This window comes from Crotalus tigris, unplaced genomic scaffold (genome assembly GCF_016545835.1).
Source record: "Crotalus tigris isolate CLP2741 ecotype Arizona unplaced genomic scaffold, ASM1654583v1 scf7180000024292.1016931, whole genome shotgun sequence".
NCBI classification, from domain to species: Eukaryota; Metazoa; Chordata; class Lepidosauria; order Squamata; family Viperidae; genus Crotalus; species Crotalus tigris.
Genome location: NW_024100465.1, coordinates 798,278 through 825,589, shown reverse-complemented (window position 1 = coordinate 825,589; position 27,312 = coordinate 798,278). Strand labels below are relative to the sequence as shown.

At 34.0% G+C, this 27,312-nt stretch overlaps 1 protein-coding gene across 15 annotated transcripts in view; it reads left to right on the top strand.

Moving 5' to 3' along the window:
- LOC120299329 (calcitonin gene-related peptide type 1 receptor-like) overlaps positions 1 to 27,312 on the top strand; it is a 198,694-nt gene that overhangs the window by 127,218 nt on the left and 44,164 nt on the right. For all 15 annotated transcript variants that reach the window (XR_005554389.1, XM_039324041.1, XM_039324045.1 and 12 more), the window contains 4 exons: positions 19,949 to 20,102; positions 21,818 to 21,878; positions 22,112 to 22,178; positions 22,896 to 23,114. Coding sequence is in view for 14 of the 15 variants with exons in the window: in XM_039324041.1 (XP_039179975.1) it covers positions 19,949 to 20,102; positions 21,818 to 21,878; positions 22,112 to 22,178; positions 22,896 to 23,114 (501 nt within the window). In the remaining variant the exon portion in view is untranslated. The remainder of the gene's footprint in view (positions 1 to 19,948; positions 20,103 to 21,817; positions 21,879 to 22,111; positions 22,179 to 22,895; positions 23,115 to 27,312) is intronic.

The following is a 27,312-nucleotide window of genomic DNA, read 5'->3' as shown; positions in this document are numbered from 1 at the left end:
CATTTGTTGATCTGTTTGAATACAGGAAGTCATAATCTTGAATTTAGGCACAACAAAAGCTATTTCCTTCCTCCTTTGCATAATTGGTCACATGAGAAATTTAGAGCACAAAACAGTGCATGCAGCAACATGCTAGTTGTTCAGATGATTGTTTATATGTAAACACAGTTTTATGATGGAATGTGTTTCCACTTCATTATGATGAAAAGGAATTGGCTTCAGGATACATTGCCCTGGAAAAGTTATTTTTTCATCCTTAATCTGCTTTGATCTTCATCCATGTCTCTAAGTAATCCACATATGTACAATATAAGAACAACAAAAAGATAGTAAAGAAACTCAGAAAAAGCCATTATTTATTTATCTACAAGACTCTGATTAAAACCATACTCTGGTTTAGTATGATTGTGAACATAGTGAAATAGCTATCTCAAATACCATTTCAATCTTCAATTACTTAAGGTTTTGTGAGAAAATAGCCTCAATAGATCAAATACTAGATCTAGAACTTTATAATCTTACCTGCCATATGAAATTAAATGTAGGAAAGAAACCATAACTGGATGTGGAGTGTGTTCCTGCATACTCATAGGTCCAGATTCAAATCTTAGCATCTTTATTTAAAAGTTGTAGGTAATATATAATATGGAATGCCTATTTTATGTCTAGACAGATGCCAGATTGACTGGTTTTTGACCTGAGAACTAGCTAGTTTTTAAATTCAGACTAGAAAGTCAGGGATAGAGGAAGATAGATATGCAGTATCTACTTTCAACCATAAAAGCTCACTACATGATTTCAAGTGACTCGTTACCTCTCAGCTCATCCAAGATGGATGTTGCAGGAATAGTTTTGGTGGGTTATTGGGGGTGGGGTATGAAGAGGATCTTATAAATAAATAACCCGCAGGACTACATTTTTCCACTGAATTAGAACTACCTGATTGTACGAGCAGGTTGTTGTCCTCCAATTTCAGGAGATCATAGAGGTAAAAGCTGGAAGCACAGTTGTTTTGTAATTGGTTGGCTCTCTGGAATAGTGTCCTGTAGGATTTATATTGGGCCCATGTCAGTTGCCTTCCAGAAGTCCTAAATATGGACCTTCTCCAGAGGACATTTAGAGGTTGATTCCAGATACTATTTTAAACTGTGGAGGGGATTTCTTGATTTTTGTTACATGTAGTCCTCAGCTTACAACCACAATTACATGACCATACCTGATTTTACAACCATTTTTTACCACAGTCATTAAGCAAATTTGATTCCCCAATTGACTTTGCTAGTTGGAAGCCAGCTGAGAAGATTGCAAATCAAAATTGCAAGACATTGCAACCATTGTAAATGTAAGCTGCTTGCCAAGTGCCTAGATTGCAGTCATGTGACCATGGGAGTGATGTGACTTTTGTAAGTTAGGTCATAAGTCAACTTTGAACCATCATCAAATGAACTGTTATAAGTCGAGGATTACTTGCACTTTTTTTCATATTATGGGCCGCCAAGAGTCTGTTCCTGACTGGAGTGAGATATAAATTCAGTCAGCCTCCTATAGCTTCTAGAAAAAAAGCAGGAAATAAATTTAAAAAGTAAATATACTCTGACATATCTTCCTGTAAAATAATTTCTGTCATTATTTGAGACTCTCTTCTTTCCAGTTAACCTTTAAAGAAAGCAGCATGGAAAAAGTGATTAATGTATTTATATTTACATGCAAATTTATGATAGAAATTAAATGCAAATCTTCATAATAAATGGAGATAGAACTTACTATAATTCAAGTCAGAGAAAAAAAGTATATACATATCTGAGAATGGTTGCCAAATAAGGACAGAAATAAAGAGGACGTATTGTATGATTTATAGAACAAAAGGAAAAAATGACTTTTGTATTATAGTACTGCAGTAACAGAAATACATATGAAACCTTTTGCCCCAAAAAGTTTTTCAAGCAAAATTCAGGGTTAATTTTTTGTTATTTTGGTTTTTATTTCTTGATATTCCCTCACAAATGTCATTGTGAGTGTATGCATAATCATGTACAATAGAGTTGCATATGGTATAGTAAAAACCTATGAAAAATAAGCTGGAAAACTAAGCCTGATCTATCTTTGGTTGTATTATTAAACAGATTTGAATTATCTATCTTTTTTCATCACTAAAGCTGAAGTGTCATCACTGAAGTTTAATATCTTAAATATATTTGTAGTTTCCAAAGTGTAATATCTGTACAGACATTTCAAGAACCTGAATAATTTAGATAGATTTTCTATTTCAAGATACTTTATTTTATAGGACTAAGATATGTAGCCTGTTATATATCCTGAAAACTATCAAGTGCATATATTCATCATGACATAGACATATCCAGGTTTTCTTCAATGAAGGGTAGAATAGCATTATTAAGTCTCAGCAGATCAAACAGGATAAATTTATTCCAACTAATGCTATTTTCAGTTGGATTTTGTTTAGACATGGGTTGCAAGTAAGGATGAAAAATAGATCAAATATGTAATATTATTCAGTTTGGATTTATCTATTCAGTATTACATTCTATTTTGGGTAAGTTTTCATAAAATTTTAATTTAATGTTAAAGTGATACACAATTGACATAACTGATAATAGTACAGGCTTTCTGTATATTTTTGTTCAGAAATAATGTTTATGATTATCTAAAATGCTGCTTATTGAAATGAGCAACTGGAAAAAAATATATAAAATGATGCTTATATTGGCCAGGTGTACAGATTTCTGAAATGTGTGTGTGTGACATGGGGGAGATAGAAAAATGTTCTTGGATGTATGATTTATAAATTAACATCTAAATGTAAACTTATAGGAGAAATAATATTTTGCATTAGTTTTTAAATTTATTTTATAAATTAATTATGAAATCTGATAAAAATATTAATATTTAAATTATCTGCTGTACTTAATACTATCTTTCAAAATTAACATATCAATTAACTGTTTCTTTTTTTTAACCTGTCACTCTATTTTTCAGTTCTGTTTCCTTTCTCTTTATATATCTCTATGGTCAGTACATGTGACTCATTTCCCTTCTCTTTGTGCCTATTTGGTTTCAGTCTGTGAAGTAATATGAATTTCTGTGAATTATAGGTATGTAATTGTCGAATTCTAAAAAAACATCAGGCTCCTGATGTTTTTTAGAATTCAACAATTACATACAGAGCCCATGAATATGTAGGCTGAATGTTAACATCCACTGAGCCAGCAAAATCCTTTGTGAAGGTTTATGGCCTCTGCAGGAGATAATTCAATCTATAATCGCTTCTCATAGAATCTCACCTAAATTATTTACCTTTAATAGACATGCACAAATGAGATATTTGAATAGAATGCTGGAAGCCATGGTGTATATAGTGATATGACTGCACAAAAACTAAATCTGATTTTATTAAGTCATGTATTTAATATCTTACTCTTGTGTTACATTAACAATTTGGTAATATGTTTAGGATTCTTCTAACTGAAGACTATTAGGGTTCACAGAAAATTGTGGTACCTCAGATAGTACATCTGTTTTCACATTCATATCTGGCTTTTCTAAAAGCAGAGTATAAAAGAAATTAAAGGAGAAAGAGGAGGAAATGAGGGGAAGGAAGTGGTGGTTGTGGTGATGGATTCAACTGTTAAGTTACAGTTTTAAATCAAAGCCTCCCACATAAATTAAGTCAGAACTGGTCTGTTAGCACAGAATACCAAACAACCTGTTTTGAAAGATTTCTTGTTGTGACAACATCTGTCAAAAGTCAAATAAGTATACATAAAAGGCTTTTGCTTTTCATATTTTTTATATGGGAAGTTTAATTTCTTTTCTAGGGTAATCCTTTTCTTTGCTCCCAGCCCTTCTCATAAAACAATCCCTATGAGTAGGCAATTTCCATCAGGGAAAGGACCTATATTTCAGATTTCCCTACATACAACATAGTTACATTTCATTAGGAAAAAAAAGATAAAGGAGTCTCTGTGGATTTTACTCCTCTAGATGTTGTTGGCTATCAGAGGCAGTGCTCATATCTGTTTCAAAGCCATTGAGCAGTACCGTATGAAGACATTTTTGCAGTCATGTGGCCCACATGACATCATGCTGTTATCTTCCCACTGAAGTGATACCTATTTATCAACTTGTTTTCAAACTGCTGGGTTGGCAGGAATGAGGCCAGGCCAGAAGCTCACCCTATCACATGGTGCTGGGGTGTTGAATCTGGGCTGCTGGCTTATAAGCACTGGCCACCACAGTGCTCCTAATATTTCATTAGGACCTTGAAATAATTCACATGCTTCCACTGAAATGCAATCACCAGAATGTACTGTTCAGAAAAAAAATAGAGAATACATACAGTAGTTGTTTATAGTGTGCTATCCCATTATGTCTTTATTTATGAATTTATTACAACCATTTGTATATTATTGTCATATTAGTTTGGGGTTAGAAATTCTCATGGAATGCCAAGGCTTTAGACTAGACTGTACCAGAAAGATGGGGGAGAGAACCATCTCAGAAGACAGTGGCACAAAAACTACAAGGACATTTTTCTTCAAGAAAAATCTAACAACTTTCAGAAGGCGATGCAAGTAGCATTACAAGCAATCCAAGAGGCCATCTCCTCTCACAAAGAAGATACAAGGAAAAATCATGAGGAGACAAAAGACAATTTTAATAAAATGAATCCAGAAATTCATAACAAACTCTCAAGTAGAAAGCTTCTGACAGATGGTTACAAAGAATGAACAAAGAATTCAGAAAATAGAAGACAAGTCAGTAGAGATTGATCAGAAGATGGAAGAAATAAAAGATGAAAATCAGAGGCTGATGCAGGCAGATAGAAAATTTGAAGATTCAATGGCAGTTTTGGAAATGGAAAAGGCATCTTATTTTTTAAGTTTTCAAAATATAATGGAGGATAAGGAAGAGGATCTCGTGGACTTGATAGAGCTATTGGCTGAAGCACTGGAAATCAGGAAACAGGAAATGGAAGGAGAGATAGATCAGATATTTCAAGTCAATTCAAGCTATGCGAGGAGAAATAAAGTCCCTACAGAAGTACATTTTAGATTTGTCAAAAGATCTATAAAAGATGAGATATTGAGAAGAGTGAGAGATGATCCTCTGCATTATAAAGAAAAGGAAATTGTATGTTGAAGCAGATACCCAAGAAGATAAGAGATTCACGAACAGAATACCAATTCCTGACCAGAAAATTAATTGAAAAAAAAGTGAATTTCAGATGGCTGATTTCAGAAGGGATTTTAATTAATTGGGACATGAAAAGATATAGATTGGACTCTGTATTCAAGGCAATGGAATTCTATGAGAGATACAGGCTTTTTTGGAAGGGGAAAGTCCAGAATTTCATGCAGAGAGAGAAGCAAAAAAACAGGAAGAGATAGCAATAAAAGGAGCAGCCAACCAAGGGAAGAAGAAGAAACAGAAAACACAAACATAGAAGAAGGGGTAAAAGCAAGAGAACAGAGACAGACAAGAACAACTAGGAGAATAAAACCTACATATAACTGAAGGAGATGGAGAAGGAAAATGGGATTGTTTCAATGAATATAAACAGATTTAACTCCCCGCAAAAAGAAACAACAAGCAATGGATGGAAACTAATCAAGGAGAAAAGCAACCTAGAACTAAGAAGAAAATTCCTGACAGTTAGAACAATTAATCAGTGGAACAACCTGCCTCCAGAAGCAGTGAATGCTCCAACACTGGAAGTTTTTAAGAAGAGACTGGACAGCCATTTGTCCGAAATGGTATAGGGTTTCCTGCCTGCACAGGGGGTTGGACTAGATGACCTCCAAGATCCCTTCCAATTGATGATGATGATGATGAAAGATTGAGCTTTATACTATCAACCATCTGTATTAATATAGTTAAAAGAATGGATAACCCTTAGACATAAAAGATTATACCTAATAGGGCATGACCTACAACTTGGATGGCATGCCTTCCTATGGTATGGGAAGAATAAAATACATAGATACTTTCAAAACCACTATATAAGAAAAACACTTCTTCTAGAATGGGAAAAGGTAAAAGTGAAAATTTATATGAAAATACCTGGATGGCTTTCAACAATGGAAGCGTTTGTTCACCCAAACCTAATTAATTATGAGAAAATTGTGACTTGTAAAGATACTTTGAATATTGAAGGGAAATTAAAATCTAGACAAGAACTGGAAGAACAGGACATTGATTTATCATGGTAGCCACACTTGCAAATTCAAACAAGATATGAAAAAGATGCTAAAGCATCTGGATTTTATAAAGAACAGACAGAATTTGACCAGATACCATTGGCATCAGATGAAAAATTGATTAAGAAACTATAAGTATATGTTAAGTTTAAAGATAGAAGAGGAACAAGTAAAAGAAACAGTGATAACATGGGCAAAAAACTTTGGGCATAACATAGAGTTAGAAAACTGGCAAAGCTTTAGGAAAGAAACTCTAAAATAACAAAGGCGGTGGCTTACAAAGAAAACCTATATAAAATGTTTTATAGATGGTACACCTGTGAGGTTAGCAAAAATGTTTAAAAATATGTCTAGTAATTGTTGGAAATGTAGACAAAAACCAGGCACATACTATCATTTTGGGAGGACATGCCCTAAAGCCAAAAGATTTTGGTAAAAAATACATATATAGTTAGAGAAAATGATAAAAAAACATGTAGATTTTAAGCCGGAATTATTTTTTTAGGTATAGTTGTAGGAAATTATGAGAAAGAATGTGTATATTTAATCTTACATGTACTAACTGCTCAACATTGGAAAGATGAAGAATTACAAGCGGAGGAAGAGATAATGAAGAAAATTTTAGACTATGCTGAAATGGACAAACTTACATTGAAAATGAAAGAGAAAGAAAATTCAGAATACTTTAGAACAAGCATGTCAAACTTGCAACGTCACGTGACGTTGCATGACGTATTGGAGCTTTTTCGCCATTGCCAGCAATGGGGTGGGCGCGGCTCCGGTATGATGAAACCGGCCCACGGGCCGGCAGTTTGACACCCCTGCTTTAGAACATGGGACACATTTTATCAATAGCTAGAAAAACGAGGTAGAGAGAAAGGAGTTTAACAAGTAGTAGGAAGCTAAATAATAGAATCCAGACAACATGTTGCTTATAAAATATAAAGGATTTGTGACTATAAAAAAATAATAAAATATTGTTTTTAAAAAAACTACATGGACATTTTTAATTGCAAGAGTTAAGCCTGACTCAGTGGTAATTTAACTTAGTTTACATGAATAATTTAAAAAATTGATCAAAACTTCATTTCTCTTCTCTTTGTTTGGCTAGCACATGTTATAAATTAGCCCATCTAATACTATTAGCCCATCTAGTATTACTTGCTATTTGTGACTATATCAGTTCTCTCCTTTGTAAATCTAAAATTTGTTAACCTCAGAAGCATCATCCTGTGAATTTAAGTTATTGGACAACAACAGACGGAAAAAATTATAATTCTCATAGAGGAATACATGTGGTGAGCTGCAATGGGGAAAAGACTAGTAAAGTCAATGCTCCTTTTTGCCTGATTTGCCTGAATGAGCAAAATTGCTTTCATGGAGATTATATAAATGTCACACTGTAGCTGTATATTATTGATAATGTTTTAAAAACTATGAAACAGGGATTTTGATATGAAAAAATTAAATTTAATCAAGGACCTTAAGAAGAAATCCTGACTGCCCATTTTCTATTAGAAAAAGACTGAAGTGAATGGCTTAACATTTGAAAATACATAGCAGTATAACCAGCAAATATGTTATGTTATAATGGCTTAAAGATAAAGATGCTTAATTGAGGGCAAAAGGTTATTTATTTGAAGCTATTGATACTTTGGAATTTAAGTTGGAATCTAAAGGTTGTGATATGTGACATCAAGAAAATTTAATTGCTCCAAGCTGAATGCGGCTTTGTTCTATATAAATTGCATGGTCCAAACAAAATATCTTAACATCTTCAGTTTGGATGTTAGCAGAACCTGAAGCAAACCCTCAAGCTATTTTCAGTGTTAAGAGACGTAGCAAATTTTCTGTAATTCGGTTACACTTGCAGAACCATTGATTTTTTTTTAAGTGACTAGAATTCTAAGGCATTCACAAAGTTATTTGTTAAATGCCATCCAAAATGTATGGACTTCAATATCAGGCCCTGAAATAAGCATCTTCAGGTTGCACATCCAACTAACTGCAGTTGTTTAGTTTAGCTGCAATTTAAGACGTAATTAACATAAGTAGCTGAATGAGTTGGTAGATTCTGAGAGCTTAGAATAGATGTTCTGGGCTGAGGTTCCTGACTTTACCATTCTCTGATATAATAAGTTTGTGCAATTAAGAAGTAACATATCAAGGGAAAATGGTTCTTTGTGGGCACCACCTCTGTGTCTCTCTTCTGATTGTACAGTCAGCTTTCTACTGTCCACTCAGAATTGGACAACTTGCCATAGCCAACTCGCCATGGCCAATGTGCTGCTGGACAACTCGCGACAGCTAACTCACCATGGAACAACTTGTGGGACAATTTAACAATTCTATTTAATAGTTTAAAATAAATAAAAAATATCTTAATTTTTGCCATTCACATTTCATTCTGTCCCTCCTCTTGCATCCTTTCTTTAATGATTCTATTCCACCATTTCTTTGATATTAGTGTACCTCTTGTCTTGCAGCAAGTTGCCCTGCGGAAAGTTGGCCCTGGTGTGTTGTTCTGCAGTGAGTTGGCCACGGCAAGTGGGTTGCGGCAAATAGGCCGTGGTGAGTTGGCCATGGCGAATTGTCATAGACCCGCCTCACTAGCCAAGAAGGCATGGACAGTGGAGTATGTGGAAGGATTAGGGCTTTCCAAATTGGCAAAGGTTTATCTCTCTCTTTTAGTGGGATATTCGTTGGAAGAAGTATGTTGCTCTACAATATTCACGTTCTGCTTATTTATTGTGTTTCCTTCCTATAAAAAATGGCTTTCTCTCCTCTGCTTCTATGTCCTGCCTCTCCCAGTATTTTTTATTTATTTATTTGCTTTCTGCATCAGCATTCAGGTCACTTTCTAAAGTACCTGAGGCCTCTAGTAAACTCTTCGCTTTGAGAATACAATAAATCTAAATACTTCCAACCAACAAATTCTTACTCTATTTCATTCCAATGGTAGATAGTTTAGTTATTACTTTTTTCCTTATTGAATAGGTCTGCAGCGTAAATGGGTTAACAGATATGAATGCAGTATTCAGAGCAATTTCAGAACTATCCTTTCTTTTAGCTCTTCTCCATTCACAGTTCAATTTCTAACTGGCTACTTTCTTTCTCTCTCATTTCCTACTTCCATACCATTAAGAAAGTGAAAGTGACCAGCTTCAGTTGTTTTTTCTCTGGAGGCTGAAAATTAACCAATTAAACAATGTTTATTAAGCAAACTGAGGATAATATAGGAAATAAAATAAAACCAGATATATTATTCAGAAAAAAACCTGATCTAGATTTAATTAAGTGAAGAGTTGTTTGAAATGCGATGGGCAACAAATTAATTAATTAATGAAATTTGTTAAGGAAATCAGGGCAATGTTTAATTACATGGGATGGATCCGTTCTGTCTTTATTATTTGCCATTCTTAATTTCTCAAATAGAGATCCATTTATTATATTTCTAACCTGATAAAAAACCAAAACTCCCTGGGCAGATCACAGAGTTCCTAAAACATTAAAAATTACAAAAAACTCTTTTTTTAAATGTCCCTATTGTTATTATAAAATCTTTTGCTTTCATTCTTTCCTCATGCAATGATGTGTATAGAATCTAAATAGTTCTGTATCTAAAGTTCTTTGAATCCACAATGTATAGTCTCCTAGCAGTTGTTAAATCTTAATTCCCAGGAGTCCTAGCTACATAACAGACACTGAGAGAGGCTGGGAGATATAATATGCCACCCACTGTTTATCTACTTAATAAAACAAGGAGTAATCCTATAAATTTATTTTTATTAAATAACAGCTTTCTTCCATGTGTCATAGTTGTACTGGATTATCTATAGCAATCAGCATTTATTCTGCATTCTGATATGCCAATACAATAATTAATTAGACCCTTCTCAACATAATTGATTTTGGGCAATAACTGTATTTATAGCCTTCGCCAACTGAGTCTTTTTTCAGATGTTTTGGGACACCATTGTCCATTTTTGTTGGAAAACATGGGTGTTGAAGTCCCAATATATCTAGATGACATTAGGTTAGAAAAATCTGTATGATTTATCCAGTGGTGATGGAGCCAGTTCAACATGAAATCCTTGTTCTGCTTATAACATCATTGCAAAAATCATTCTGTTACTCCCAAACTTTAATTATAGCTACAATCTGTTTATATTGTAAGTAAGTGCCGTTTATATTTTGTTTGAGATTATAACAACTCTATTTAAAAAAAACTTGTAATCACTTTGAAAAAGTTGGCAGAGGAAATTATCAACAAAGAAGGGATACTAATAAGAATTAGAGTTGTTTTGTTTGTTTACACATTAGCTATTTGTACCCCATTACCTAAGCCTCAATTCACTAGGGTCAGGGCTTACTTGCAATTAAAACAATGGATCTCATATCTAGCTTGATTTATTGCTGCTTTCAAATCTGGCTTCAAGTTCCGTTACTTGCAGCGTGAAGAGTAGAGTAGAGGCTGGGCAACATCCACAAAATAAATAAATAAACATCTAGGTCTCATGATTTTCAACAGTGAATATAAGGCAATTCAGTGAATACATTTACTTAGAGAAAAACAAAACAAAATAAAATTTTCATCCTAAACTTTGGGTGAAGCTGACCTGTAGGTGCTTCATCACTGGAGGTATTTAAGAAAAGACTGGACAGCCACCTAATGGTATAGCGTCTCCTGCTTGAGCAGGGGGGTTGGACTAGAAGACCTCCAAGGTCCCTTCTAGCTCTATTCTGATCGAAGTGAGAATGTACAAAAGAGTGTGTCTGCTTTTTCAAAAATATAGTTATATGATATTGTGTTAGAAATTAACTGCTCAAAGAGTTTTGTTCCATATCTTAATGAAGCAAAACATGATGAAGTAACCTAAATTCCAGTGCTTTTTCAATACTGAGTTTGCATTAAGTCTGATTTACAATGGGAGTATGTGAAACAGCCAACATATTTTCAGAAGCATCTAGATGATTGTAATAACAGATGTCAGAACTAACAACAGCCAACAACCATGAAGAGCTCTTTTCCAGCCAATAAAGCATTACCATCCACTGGAACCAATCACATATTTGTTTTCATTCCAAAACAGTTTTTATTGTTCTTTTCCTGTTCTTTTCTGCTCTTAGAAGAAGATACGCTCTCCTGATAATTCAAAGTTATATCAATGAGAAAGCTGGAAAGGGCTTTGAATGCTTCTGATTTTGTTACTGCAGTCAAATGGGGACTTCTGTGCAGAATTTGACTGAAAGAAGCTGAAATATGAACATAGTTCAGGCAGTTTAATTAATATAACTTTGAACCATTTCTGTATAAACAAATAAAGTGCTACAAATGTTTTCAAGTCAAGACCAGCACTTCTTACATTTTGATTTATATTTCTTTAATATTGTTAATTTTGATATACTGCTGGGACTGAGCTCCTCATGCTAGCCTTTTCCACTATGTTATCAAGTTGATGAGATGAAACTTTAGCAATAATCAATCTCATCTCTTTTGGCTTGTCTAAAAGCTTTCCCAGAGCTATTATACATCAAGAAACTAAATTTCTTCAAAAGCCATAAATTGAACTGGATGTATGCAAATTAACTCAGAAGTTGGTTGCTGAAATTGAAATCAGAACTTAACAGAAATTAAGCATTTCTGTTTTAGCACAGAAAACTGATTATGTTTAGGAAATGTTGTCTTATGTGAAATTTAATAAAATTAGATACCCCAGAAATCTATCATATTTAAAAACTTGATATAGGAAGCTTACACATGGAAATCATTAGAAGAGATATATATCAAATTCAACCAGAAATATACACCATAAATTAAATCAGGAATCCAAATACATCCCACTCAGTTTACTTAATATTATAAGCTATAATGCAGTTTGCTTTGTGTGTTCCTTTTGTATGAATTCAGTTTGGTTAAACCATTAAATATGATCCATGGTTTGAATACAGTAATTTTGATTTATCAAAGAAGCCCATGATAATCCATACTATAGCTTGACTGAATGAGTAAAATAAGTGAATATTTTACAAGCAGAGGCTATAATTTTAAGGCATCCTTCTATAACCAATCATTGCCTTCATAAGTTGGAACTTTGGAAGCTAAAGCTTTAATATATTTGGACATTACTATGAGAAAGATCATGGTGAGTAATATAAGGAACAAATCTGAATAAATAGTGGAAACTAATCAATTAAGTAAAAAAGTGTGAGGTTATCAAATAACTTGTCTACATTTAATTAAACAGGTATATCATTTTAGTTGGAAACTTTCTTAGATAATACAGTTATGATAGAGCTGTATTTAGATGTAGAGTTATTTTGCCAGTTCAGAATATAAAAAGACATAAAGTTCAGTGAGTGATGTTTGACCAATTTAGACACCCTTATAGAGTTGCTGAATGACCAAAGTATCTCAGTGCATGGCACCTTCCTAAGTGCAGGGAGTCCTCCACTTACAACCACAATGAGGACCAGAATTTCCATTACTAAGCAAGGTGGTTCTTAAGTGAGTCATGCTGACTTTGCAACCTTTTCTGCCACCGTTATTCATGTTGCATTAAGCAAATCCAGCTTCCCCCATTGACTTAATGGTTACCAGATGTGAACTGGAAAGGACTCAAATGGTAATCACATGACCCTGGATGCTGCAATCATTATAAATACATCCTGGTTGCCACGTGTCCAAATTCTGATCTTGTGATTATGGGATGCAGCAATGGTTGTAAGTGCAAAGATTAGTTTTAAGTCATTTTTTTCAGTGTTGTGGTAACTTTGAAAAATTGCTAAACAAGTTATTGTAAGTTGTAGAAGATACATATTTATTAATAATATTTTGTTAGCATGCTTTTCTATGCCTTCTTATGTGCTCACATATGCTATAGGCAGAGCAGTTATATTCTTTCTCCTATACATTCAGTTTATTCTGTTAATTTGGTTATTCTCTATGTCATGTGTCTGTGGTCAAGATATTGTCCTTAAGTGGATTCAGAAGGCACAGTTTTGTGCAAATAATAAGAATTGAAGAGAAGAGAATAGAAGAGAAGATTTGGAAGGGACCTTGGAGGTCATCTAGTCCAACTCCCTGCTCAGGCAGGAAACCCTATACTATTTCAGACAAATGGCTGTCCAGTCCCTTCTTAAAAACTTCCAGTGTTGGAGCATTCACAACTTCTGGAGGCAAGTTGTTTCACTGATTAATTGTTCTAATAGTCAGGAATTTTCTTCTTAGTTCTAGGTTGCTTTTCTCCTTGATTAGTTTCCATCCATTGCTTGTTGTCCTGCCCTCAGGTGCTTTGGAGAATAGCTTGTCTCCCTCTTCTTTATGACAACCCCTGAGATATTGGAACACTGCTATCATGTTACCCCTAGTCCTTCTGTTCATTAAACTAGACATACCCAATTCCAGCAACCGTTCTCTATATGTTTTTGCCTCCAGTCCCCTGATATCTTTGTTACTCTTCTCTGCACTCTTTCTAGAGTCACAACATCTTTTTTACATAATTAACCAGTTCATGTTATCTTAACTCAGGCATTGATTTTCCTATTCCTATGCTTTATAGTTTTCTAAAATTAGTGTCATGTGGATGCTTCATACAATATTAGTTTTTCTGTTTATTATTAGAAACATCCTATAGGTAGTCGTCCTTGAATGATCACAATTGGGAGCAGCAATTTGGTTATTAAGCAAAATGGTTGCTAAGTAAAACTGCTATTGTGCTTACAATCATATCTCAGCTTTCCTTTGCTTTAGAGTCCTGAGAAGATTATAAATGTGAAGCTTGGTCACAAAGTTATGTTTCATCAACCCTGGAACTGCAAATACTCACTGTAAAAGATAGTTGCTAAATGAGTTTACTTGTAATATGGCAGCAGGAGCTGTTTAGAATCCAAAGCTGAACTAGAGAAACTGTTTTTAATATGTATTTTCTTTTAATAGAGGAAAAGACAGATGCAAAATTTTGATTATTTGATCCAGACAACAATGTACTCTGATCAATAAACCTACAAAATGCAGTAGCACGCTTTGAGACAATCACATAAAATTTACAGACATATGCCAAGGTCTGTTTAGAACATCTTTTGTTTAACTGTTCTTTAAAACAGTTTAATAAAAATGTCCATAAAATAATGGAATTCTTAATTTTCTTCTGAAAGCTGGTGTTCACAGAAATTGTTTATTGGTAGTTTTTTACACATAGGCATGCTTTGGTTAAACAACATTCCATCAGGACCAGAGAGCATTATGTACCAACATTGTCCATCAGTCACTAAAATATTCTACAAGCCATGAGGATCAATATAAACAGGAAAAAGTTACATCAGATACAACAGAGTAGTTTATTTAGCATACAGTGAAACTAATAGAATTACTGATATTTAGGAAAAAATGATATATTAATGAATGTATTATCCAGTGCATAAGGAACACAGAGATGCTTATTTTTGTGGGACGTTATGGAATACTAGGAAAGAAATGGAAGATAATGTGGACCTTAATAACCAGAAGATAGCAAGTGAGTAAATTAATGGTTTATTTAGATACATGGCAATGTATTCCAAATAGAAAGAAAACTTGGAAGAAGCATTTCAGTCATTCAGAGAGACTCTGCCTTAGTTAACCCACTATATATTAGGGAGAGAAAGTTTTACAATTTCTGATTACCCCTAGAACTAGCATTAAAATATCTAATTGATCCTTGATCTTGCATCCTTGATCTTGTGCAGCTGGGTAGAGCCTGACACTCTTATTCAGACATGTTTTGTTATTAGCTTCCAATTCTTGACGTGTCTGAGACAGAGACAAGCTAGGAGTCTTAGTGAATATACCCACTTTAAAAAGGTTGTGGATAGATGGGACAATCCATATGAGAATAACTGAACAATGTGCATCTGCAATCATTGAATTTTTAAAAAAATATATTTTATTGTTTTTTTTAAACATAATCACTTAATAATTGGTGAACAGTGTGTTGTCAGGGTTATATTTGTAAAACAATCATTAACAATTGATTTCTATAATCCATAATCCACATAATGGTTTTAGTTGTTTTCCTCTTTTCCCAAAATATCCTCTTTTGCAAATATTGAATTAATACAATTCTTATTGTTGATAGATAACAGTTAAATATATATTTTTCCCAATATTTTTAAAAATAATAATCACATCAATATAATATTTCTTTTCTATCCAATCATTCTGGTTACCTTATCATAGATCCCGTTACAGTTCTTATTTTAATTTGTTTCTCCAATCAAATTCTAGGTATTCTTACTGGTTAAGATTTTCTCTAGGGTGGACTTAAGGTACCAAATTTGAAATTATATTACGATGCGGTGGTCTTAACACTAATCAGTGATTGGGTAAATTTGACAAATCCTGAGATACTTCATTTAGAGGGATGGGATTTACTTTATGGGTGGCATGCCTATTTAATATTTAATAAAAAAATGGACTGGGTCTTTAAATCTCATATTTTAAGAATTTCTTTACTTAGGATTTGGAGAAAATATTATAAAAGTGATTTTAAAGTTCCATTATGGGCTATACCTTGGCATGCGATAGAAGGAATAAAAAGAGGAGTAAAAATGGACATGGTGTCTTATAGTCAGTTACTTAGATGGGATGGGCAAAACTGGCAGTTAAGATTACGGGAAGATTTAGCGCAAGAAAATATTATTTATTCTTGGTTTCAATATAGGCAACTAGTAGATAAATGGAAGGTGGATTGTAAATTGGGTTTTCTTAGAGAAGATGGAAATCTTATTAAGCAAGTCAAGGATCAAAGACAAACCCATATCAAGAGAATTTATGGGGTATTAGTTGAAATGGACTCAGAAACGGAATTAATTAAAGATTGTATGATTAGATGGGCGCAGAATTTTGGTGTCCCAGTCTCATTGGACATTTGGGAAACCATTTGGGTGAGAAATGTCAAATTTACACAAGCACAGAACCTTAGGGAGAATTTTTATAAAATGTTTTATAGATGGCACCTTGATCCACAAAAAATGTCTCTTATGTACCCTGACGTGCAACCCAAATGTTGGAGATGTGGTTATAAGGATGCTTCCTATTATCATATTTGGTGGTCATGCAGAGAGATAAAAGCATTTTGGATCAAAATATGGTGGAATATCCAGAGAATTTTTAGAAGGAGGGTAAAATTTACTCCGCAATTATTTTTGTTAGGCATTGTTACAGATTGTGATACAAAGGAGGTTGTATTGATGTTAAATTTGATTACAGCCGCTAGGCTGTTAGTAGGACAATATTGGAAGAAGGAATCTTTGCCTACATTGCAGGAATGGTTTCTTAAAGTAGCTTATCTGGCGGAAATGGCAAAGATTTCGGCTTTCTTAAAGCAACAAACGCAAGAGAAGTTCCTTGCTGTTTGGGACAAATGGATAAAATTTATACAATTTAGATTGGGTATACAAAAATATCACATAGCTTTTTTATAAGTTTTATTTTTATATATATAGATAGATATTTTTTTATATATATATATAAATATAAATTTTTTAATTTAATTTTTTATTTTTATTTCTTAATTTTTAATTAAGCCTATATTCTGCTCTGGGAAGCTCAGGGGGGGGGAAGGGAGGGTTTTTGTGAGGGGTGGGGGATGGGGGGGGGTTATATATATGTAATGTTTAGTTTCTTTTTTGTATATGTTGTCTTTTGTTTTGTATTGTTTTTGTCTTTTTGTAAAATTTATAAAACTTTCAATAAAAAAAAAAAGATTTTCTCAAAAATTAATTACATTTAAAATTTTAACTCTATTTTTCCATATGAACCATCTCACACTTTTACATTTCTTAAGGAATAGATAAAACAATGAAAAAAGAAAGAAAGGAGAGCAAGAGTAAAGAAACATAAAAAATAACATACTACTTAAAATATGTATCCCTCCTAAGCTAATATATATTTATTTCATAAATTTCTTATTCTTTTTAACCATAATTAAAAATATGTTTAATCTTTAAACATTCCATTTAATACATCTAGTCACTAGTCCTTTAACTCTTATTCAAAACATTTTATCCATTATAATTTTCTTAAATTCAATCACATTTAAGTATCTAAAACATTTCCTTTATCTAAGTCATTTCAACTTTTTTATATTACTCATATCAAGAAAGAGAACAAGAAAGGGAAAAAAGCATACTCTATTATTTAGAGAATTCATCCCTCTTAGAATGACATATGTATTCCAAAACGTTTCTATTTTTTTAACCATATTCAAACAAATGTTTCTTTTTTAAGTATTCTCTTTGGTAAGTCCCATCATTTATTTTTTTGGTTTCCACTTTAGTCTTTTTCCTTTGCCCAGTATCTTTCTTAATCAATGTATTTTGTTGAATCAAAAAGGTTTTCCATAGGTTCGTAAATGTTGGTGTACATATAAAAAGTAAATCAGGTGAAGTGTCTTTGTATGGAGCTTCTGCCTTTCCATGTTTGTTGAAAATCTTTTTCTTTCTCTCCGCTTCTCTTATCATTTCCTTTCTCTCCAATGTTCCTAACATCTCTACAGTCCATTTTATCCAATCTATGTTCTTGTCCTCAGATTTATTTTGTAGTCTTAAGGAATAAGTTGTTTTTTCCAATTCTTGTGAATTTTTTCCCATTAGCGGTCAATGCTGCAAATACTGTATATTCTTGCTTTGACAATATGCAAAACTGTCTGGTAATTACTGGGTTAATACACAGCTTAGAGTGGGGGGGGGGAGAAAAAGCCCGGGAAAGAAAGAGGAAGTAAACTTTTGACCTTCACACTAATTGGATAATGTGATTTGTGACTGCAAGACAAGGGAGGGGTTTAGCAAGAAAAGGTTGATGCCAGCGACAGGAAGTCAGATTCTGGCATCAACACGTCCATGATGGTGACCGGCAGAATTGTAGCTCTGTAATAAAGACTTTAGGAAACATGCCTGAAAGTTCTTTGAAGTGCTTCATTAGTCGGAACCTGTGACATTAGCATTAAATCATGTTTCCTTGTTTTGTTAAGTTCCATCTTTAAGTCTCTATTCTAAATTCTATATCCATTTATCTGTTTTATCTTCTCCTTCTCTGTTGTTGTTTTCTGGGAATTTTTTTGTTGTAGAGTTAACTTAGAAATAGATTGATTTATATTTTCATAGTTATTTTGGATTTCTTTGTGGTTTAAAGTCATTGTTGTTTGAATTAGTTGCACTATACTATATATCTCCTCCTGTGAAGTATTTATGTTTTCTTGATATATTCTTTTTACATGTCTCTGATCTATGATGGCCAAGATTTTAAATTTTACTCTTCCTTTCTTTTCTCTGCAAATAGCTTTAGAGTCCCAATTAAATAGATATTTGTAATCCAAATAGTTCAAAAAAGATTTTCATATGATCTTGATTCTATTCCTTTGTTAATGCAGCCTAGCACTGTGTTAGCTTTTTTGGCAGCTGCAGCACACTGCTGGCTCATACTTAAGTGATTTTCCACTAGGATTCCGAGATCCCTCTCACAATTACTACTATTGAGCAAGATACCCCCTATAACTGTACCTGTGCATTCAGTTTTTCTTGCCTAAATGTAGAACCTTGCTTTTTTCGCCATTGAATTTCATTTTGTTAGATAGCACCCAATGTTCAAGTCTGTCAAGATCCTTCTGTATCTTAAGCCTATCTTCTAGAGTGTTGCTGCCAGTTTGGTGTCATCTACAAATTTGATGAGTTCCCTATCTATCCCCTCATCCAAATCATTGATGAAGATGTTGAAGACTACTGGACCTAAAACAAACCTTGGGGTACCCCACTGTCTACTTCCCTCCATGTAGATGCAGTTCCATTGAGGACTACACGCTGAGTATGGCCGGTCAGCCAGCTACAAATCCATCTGCTGGTGATGCACTTAATGTTCTCTAAGTTTGAATATATTTAGAATATCATTTGTTATGGATATATTTTGCCAGGAAACTTCAGGGAAATGTTTTCTTTTTTGTTAAGAAATACTGATATTTTAAATTTACATTATGCTTTTCCTCCAGTACTTTAGTCTTTTCCAACTTTATTATTATTAATAATAATATGTATGACTGTACAGTAATTTTTCTCTACATAATAAATACCTAGTGAAGTTACAATAATAGACAAAGGCTGGCCCAAAGTCACATGGTTGGTTTCTGTTGGATTAGAACCTGGGTCTCCTTGGTCCTAGTCCAATAGCCAACAGATATTACATTGCAATAATATGAAATTTTTCTATTATTGCCCATTTTCTTGCTACTGAAATCTGTGGTTTCATGAAACTGAGTTTCAGTAGCCAGCAAAATTTTAAAACAGAATTTGTTTTCAAAATGCATTCTTGCTGTATAGCACCATCTAATGCTTATTATAATACAAAGATTTAAGAAAACCAGGTAAGTATGGACTAGTGAAGAATTTAGGTAGTGTAGCTCCTGAATTTATTGAACTGTGCATCTATTTGTTCTGTATCACAGGCAAAAACATCTGAAGTATGGATTGATGATTTTAGTGTTTGACATGTTGGTTTCTTCCACAAAACCCTAATATAGGACACAAATTTAGTCAGTACTGTTTGTCTAGTACATTAGAAATTCAATCATTAAAAGGTGCTGAAGGGTACAGATGGATGTAACAGCAAGAAACCTTCTGAAAGTCTATTGTGATATTTCCTTATTCATTTATGTACTTTGTTATCTGCTCCACATCTGTCTGCTACTTTTCTCTGACAGGTAAGCTGCAAAGTGCTTCAGTTTTTTCACCAATATACAATGGGCTGTAACTACTTCTGGATGCTTTGTGAAGGAATATATCTTCATACACTGATTGTGGTGGCAGTATTTGCTGAAGAACAGCGCTTGCATTGGTATTACCTCCTGGGTTGGGGTATGTGATCTTCCATCCAGTTGTTAAAATATTTCCTTTCGTCTCAGAGTTTTTAAAGTAATTGGCACTTTGACTCATAGAATATCCACAGAAAAAGATAGCTCTTATAAGTTATTATGCAAAAAATGTATAGTATCTTTATACAAATGAATGAGAGTCAATATGGCAGATTGGAGCAGTATGGTGGCTAAGATGCTAACACTAGACAAACACACATGAAAGTCAGTTGGAAGACTTTGGGATTTGTTTTTATATAGTCTCCATTCACAAATGAGTCCATTTACAATTACTAGTTTTCAGGACCAGTCCTATCATCAGACAGTATAAAGCAAATGGTTAATTTAATTATTAATTTACTTTTCCCGCCAAGGGGAGTCTAGTAGATGTTTTGGCTTCAGATGTCAAAGAAATTTGATTGGCTTTAGGATTACTTGATCTTTGGTTTGAGTGATTGAGGAGCATCACACTTAATACATTAGCCATTGTTGTACACTGTACTTATCTCATCATTAAAAGCTAAGAGATAGTTGGTGGTCAGCTTGCACAGTTGCTTTTTTGTGAGACTATATTTCTGGGGGTGACCTTTAGCTCTTTTAAGATGTGTAGATGGAAAAAAAATCCATACAAATAGGATAACAGCTTTTAAAGTTACCTCAGTGATCTGCTCCAGCTCTGGAGTCCAAGTCAAGGTGAATTTGATAGCTCATATTTATTTCAAGAAATGTATCTCAGCCAACCCTAGAAGCTTTATCATATAAAATGTTGTTTAGTCCATTTTTTATTTCTTCAAATATAATTTAACAGTGATTTGCCAAGGCAATGTTAAAGCAAAATGCATGGTAAAAAATGTTTGTGATATCAATCTTAATTCCACAACAATTTCCATCAGTGCTCACATCTCTTAAACAGATAAAGCTTGTTCATCTTCAGTAACAGCCTTTTGAAAAGGAGATGTTTGAAACACTGAAGATAGTGCTTAAGCTTTCTTCATAAACTATGGGACATTGCGTTCAAATTTCCTCAGCTTGTAAAGAACATTGAGTTGCATAAAAATACATTAAAAGGGAAGTATTGTTGAGTGGCAAAACATTTATATGCCTACAGGAGACCCATAGGTCAATCTCTTGACTTACCCAGTTAAGGCTAATTCGACAGTAGATAAGTGCCACTGTCAGTTGGAATGGATCTGAGTCTATCTCACAGTAGCCACCAGGCTCACTGCCTTATTTGACTCTTTCAGTTTTTCACGATAGCTTTAAAACAGCTATCAGCTGATTTAAATCTGATTGAACAAGGTTAAGAATTGGAGGTCACCATTCAAATCCCTATCTAGTTATGCAATTCATTTTTATTGTTGTTGTCGTCATTGTGGTCAATTAACATGTCTGTTTAACTTTTCACTAATGCATAACTTTGGCTAACTATGGCAGGATATAAATGTATGTAGAACAATCCAGATTGAGACTGCATGCTAGAATAAGCTAATTCTCATAGTAGCAGCAGTCTGAAAATGGAACCAATTACTAAGTTCCTCCTCACTGAATCTGTCAGGTAGAAATTGGATGATCTTCTGCTGGGAATAGTTTGATTGAATACATGCAGGATATTAGTTCAAACTTTCCTTTCCAACCCCGTGTCTCTATGAAATACCTATACATGCCTATAATTGAATCCAAAATAATAATAAATCTGATATATATAATTTATTATTCTAGGTTTTCCTTTAGTGCCGGCATCAATTCATGCTGTGGCCAGAGCCAGATATTTCAATGATAAGTAAGTATTGTGCTACTTTATATAAAGCTTAATTAGTATCTGTTAATATATATATATAATTTCATTATTTAATTTATTTATTTTCTTCCAGATGCTGAATTAATGTTGACACATATTTAAAACTTAATTGGTATATATATATATATATATATATATATATATATATATATATATATATATATACTTAATTAGATAATATATATAATTTCATTATTTAATTTATTTTCTTCCAGCTGTTGGATTAGTGTTGACACATATTTGCTGTACATTGTTCATGGGCCTGTAATGGCAGCTTTATTGGTGAGAATATTATTTGCTACTTTATTGTGAGTTCAGTACTATTCTAATTCTGCTACACTTCATTGTTCTTACTGAGATGTTTTATCACACGTTTCAGCACAGAATTCAGGACACCTAATGTTTTATAAAAAATAATCACCCAATTCCATGGTTCCTTGTGTCCTTATGACTTCTGAACCATTATCTTGACCTGAAGCAGATTTTTTTCTTCATGGCTAGAGAAGCAACTTGGATGCTAGAAATCTATCAATAACATGGCATGATAATCCAATGTTTGGAATTTAAAATGAGTGGGGATTTTTCTGAGTAGTTGGGATCTGCCTGGTATAATATATATTTATATCTTCTTCTATATCTTCTATATCTTCTTTTCCTCTTTTGATGACATATTGGGATTGGAACCAAGTAAAGAATTATTCCAGGTGAAGGCTTTTCACATGATTAGGGAAATGCTCTGAAAGACTGAGGATAAATGGATAGGTTTTGCTAAAGCTGCAAATAAAGGCAGACGGACAGATATTGCTTGTATATGCCCTCTTTTCAAACATTTTGCAAGCATCTTTGTAAATTTTAATGTTTTCTTATTGTGAGCTAAATTCTCCATTGGCTACAGATGAAAATATGAGTGATATTTTCTTTATATTGGAATATTCATATGTCTTTACCTTTGTTTATTTTTTTATAAAAATAAAAGTAACCCATTTATTTTTGTTTCAGGTCAATTTTTTCTTTTTGCTCAACATTGTACGAGTTCTGGTAACAAAACTGAGAGATACACATCGGGCTGAATCCAACATGTATATGAAAGCTGTCAGAGCCACTTTAATTCTTGTGCCCTTATTAGGTATTCAGTTTGTCATTTTTCCTTGGAGACCAGAAAATAAACTTGCTGGAGAAATATATGATTACATCATGCATATTTTAATGCACTATCAGGTATGGATTTATGATTTTTTTTTGTAGTGCTGGTAGGTTTCATTTGACAAAATAATATTTTCCCAGGAAACACAGCTGGCTTCAAATAATGGATTAGTGTCACTAAAGTCAATGAGAGTAAGTTAGCTTTACAGCAGATTAGTTGATTTGAGGGTTATTTTCCAAATAAAACAATCCACACATAAATATGTGAGATAATTTAGGCAGAGATGTTGTGCATATTAACTGAGTAAATATAGCATCTTACGGAAGATGATTTGATGGAAGCATAATTTTAGGTCTATCCCTTGTGCTTGAATTTTCCTGTAGAAATACTACCTTACACAAAAGAATGATTATGTAGGGACTTACGGTATGTGGGGAAAACTAATTTGAAGAAGAGAGAATAAACATATACCCCTCCTTCCTGGCAAATAAGTACCTGGGTAATGACTTTAATCTTCCCATCTAAAAATACATTCATGGAAAGAATAAATATTTGTACTTTCAAATCCAAAGAATACATAAAAACGTGAGTGGCAAATTGAGTCTGAATGAGAATGAGAATTGTCATTAAGTATATAATCATTTGGCATTGCTAAGTGCTTTTCCCAACACCATGGGAAGAAAACTACTTTGGCTGATAGCCCATGAATGCATTCCACTTTTTTCTGCTAGTCTGAGATGCTGCTCGTTGATCATCCTGAGAGTGCTTGGTATATATTTCCCAGTGCTTGGTATATCTTCTTCAGTGCTCCTCATGCTTCTTGAAAACTTTGAAGGCATGGCAGTGTCACCAGGATCATATGATAATGCGGGGACAAATGCAAGCTAAAACCACATGCAGCCTTTTAATTCCTTTTTTTGTGTCTTCCAAAGTGATTTAGTTACTGAAAATCATTGGCATGGTTTCTTGCTAACTTAATGGGAAACATTTTTTAAAAATCCAGTAAATGAGCATAATAAATTTGAGGGAGCTAGTTTGGTCTAGAGATTAAGGAGATTGTGACTTCTAGTTCCACATTAGGCATGAAAGTTGATTGGGTGATTTTGGGCCAGTTAATTTCACTCAGCCGACAGTGCCAAGCTTGGGCAAAAAGTCGGTCAGTCAGTTCCTATTACAATGGATCAATATTTTGTTAATACAAAAAATGTGGACCCTTCACTTTTAGGAAAATTCTAGGAAGAAAAAATACTTGGAGGGAAAGGACAAGAAAACTCAGACAATCCTGCTCAGTCCATGGAGATATGACATAGTCTTCCCATATTGTATTATCAATTAAAGATGGCCTCAGCCATCAAAGGTTTGCCCAGCTTTCCTATAGCTCTTTTGAGCAAAGAGTATCTGTATGGCAAACTTCTTTTCTTCCCTACCTACAACTTCCTGACACACCAATGTCTGTAAATAATAATGCTTTATAACAGTGATTCTCAACCTGTGGGTCGGGACCCCATTTGGGGTCGAACGACCATTTCATGGGGGTCGCCAAACAACACAGTCAGCCTTTTTTTCCCCTTTTCCTTAGCTGTGCTACTCCCTTTTATTCTTTTGGCTTTTCAAAGCCAATAGAATAGACTCTCTTGAATAGAGTCTAATTCTATTGGCTTTCAAAAGCCAATAGGAATTGTTCAGGCTGTCTCTGCCCTGCTGAGCCTGCCAAAAGTCCCATTCTGCAAACGGTGCTGCACCAATTGAGTAGTCCTCGACTTACGACCGGTTGAGTAGTCCTCGACTTACGACTGGTTGGGGGTCGCGGCATTAAAAAGGTTGAGAACCACTGCTTTATAATATACTATTGGGCTAGCCCTTTATAATATACTAATGGGCAAGCCCTTCTAGAGTTAAATAGATCAATAAAAATCTGGCATAATTTATTTTACGTATTTATATGGCAGTAATTAATTAAATAACCTTTATTGTCATTTTTTACTGTGGGCACAACGGCACACATTAAAAATGAAATTTAGTTGCTTGCTCTCAAAGTGTACATATACATATCACACATTTAAACATACTATATACAACATATGTATAGATTTACACCCTTACATATAAGTAATATATAACTATCAATCACTGTCCATCTTGGATACATAACGGAAGGAGGAAGCTTTAGAGTTCACAAGATTAATACTATATGGCACAAAACTGTGACTGAATCTGGATGTTCTGCTTTGGATATCACGAAGCCTCCTCCCAGAAGGTAACAAGGGAAACAGGTGATGGAGAGGATGTATAGTGTCCCAGACAATCTTACAGACCCTGCTCAAGCAACGCTTATGTGCTATGTCCTGGATGAAAGGGATGGAAATGCCAATGATCTTTTCGGCCATCCTCACCACTCTCTGCACCGCCTTTCTGTCTGAAACAGTGATGCTTCTAAACCAGACTGTGATGCTGTATGACAGGATGTTCTCAATCATCCCTGTGTAGAAAGTGGTAAGGATAGGGGACAGGAGATGTGCTTTTCTCATGCGATGCAGAAGATGCAGGCACTGCTATGCCTGCTTCACCAGTGGCTCCCTGTTGAGCGACCAAGCCAGCCTACTTGTTACCTGCATACCCAGGAATTTGATGCTGGTAACGATATCCACAGGTGAATCATTAATGCACAGAGAAGTGTGGCTGTGCCTGCTTTTTCTGAAATCGACAGTGATATCTTTGGTTTTTCCAGTATTTAAAATTGGAAGATATTAAAAAGATTTAATATCTTCTGGCTTGTAGGATTTTTGTAAGCATCTGTCAACCCTTTAAGGTAAATGTAGTCAGGAAACAGACTCCAGAAGAAATACTGGAATCCTACTTCATTGATAGTAATAGAATCTTGAAACACTTTCAGCAGAGCTAATTTAAGTTTCTCTCTAATATTCTTTTTTATTCCTAGGCTTAAATTGTATTTTGATAACTGTCACATTCCTTTTCCAAGATCATCTCTGTGATTATCTAGAGCATCTCCCCTGATATAAAAAGCTGTTAATGCAAATTGCCAGAAAATCATTTTTTAATGCTAAACGATTATTACTTTTTATTCATGTATTTTCCCAATGCAGGCTTTGAAATCATACTTTTCCCTAATGTAAGCTCCTTTAACATAAGAAATGTTCCTCATACAGTTTGAATAAATTACATCCCTTCATTGGTTTTTTGTTGTTTTTTTCCTAAAAGTTTGATTTGGGAAAGACAATGAATGGTGTTTGATTTTAAGCATCCAAGCACTGCTTGTTCCAACAGTGGAACAACCAGATATGATCCCAAAGTTGAGAATATTTGTTTATAGCCCTATTTCAGTTCTTGTCTATATGAAGTCAGAAAACAGTAAGGATTTTTTTTCTCCCTGCAATGGTTTAAAAACATGCTTTGCCAGTCCACTTTTGGTGGGCAGGCCTGTCTAAAGATACCTATGAACCTGAGGCATAAATTTGTAGTAGAGCCTCCCCCTATCTGATAATAAATAATAAATAACCAATGGTGAAAATAAATATTATCTTTCCCAATTTTAAAAGATCTACATAAAATCTCTTTCTTCCTTTTTCTCAAGTGGGGCTCCATCCTTCCTAGTTCTAAATCAAATACCTACAGTATTATACAGATAGTCCTCAACTTACTAACATTTGTAACTTTGAGTGTTTGAAGTTAATGACAGTACTGAAAAAAGTGACTTACAACCAGTCCTTACAACCATTGCAGCATCCCCCAGGATCCCAGGATCAAAATTCAAGCAACTAGCAAGTGGAATTTATTTACAACAGTTTTAGCCATCTGAGGGTCATGTGATCACCATTTATGACCTTCCCAGGGGGCTTCCAATAAGCAAAGTCAGATTTGGGGCGGAGCCAGATATATTTAATAACCAAAGTGATTTGCTTAACAAATAGGACAAAACAAGTTGTAAAATCAGGCATGACTAACAGCCACATCACTTTGTAATAGAAGTTACAGTCTTAATTGTGGTTGTAAATCGAGGACTAGCTGTAGGCGGTTCTTATGCCACCAAAATGGGAAATAACCTAAATCCTTCAGCAACCAGAGACAAATAACTAATTGCTAAGTAACAGTTCACTGAGCAAATACTTGCATTTAAATAATATCAGACTTTGAAATCATTGCTGACGCTTCAAGGAAATTTAAGTGCAGCTACAGCTATATAAAAAGCTATGTTTAGCTGTGTATATTTATAGCAAAGAGCAGCATTTATGTTACCAGGATATCAAACCAGAT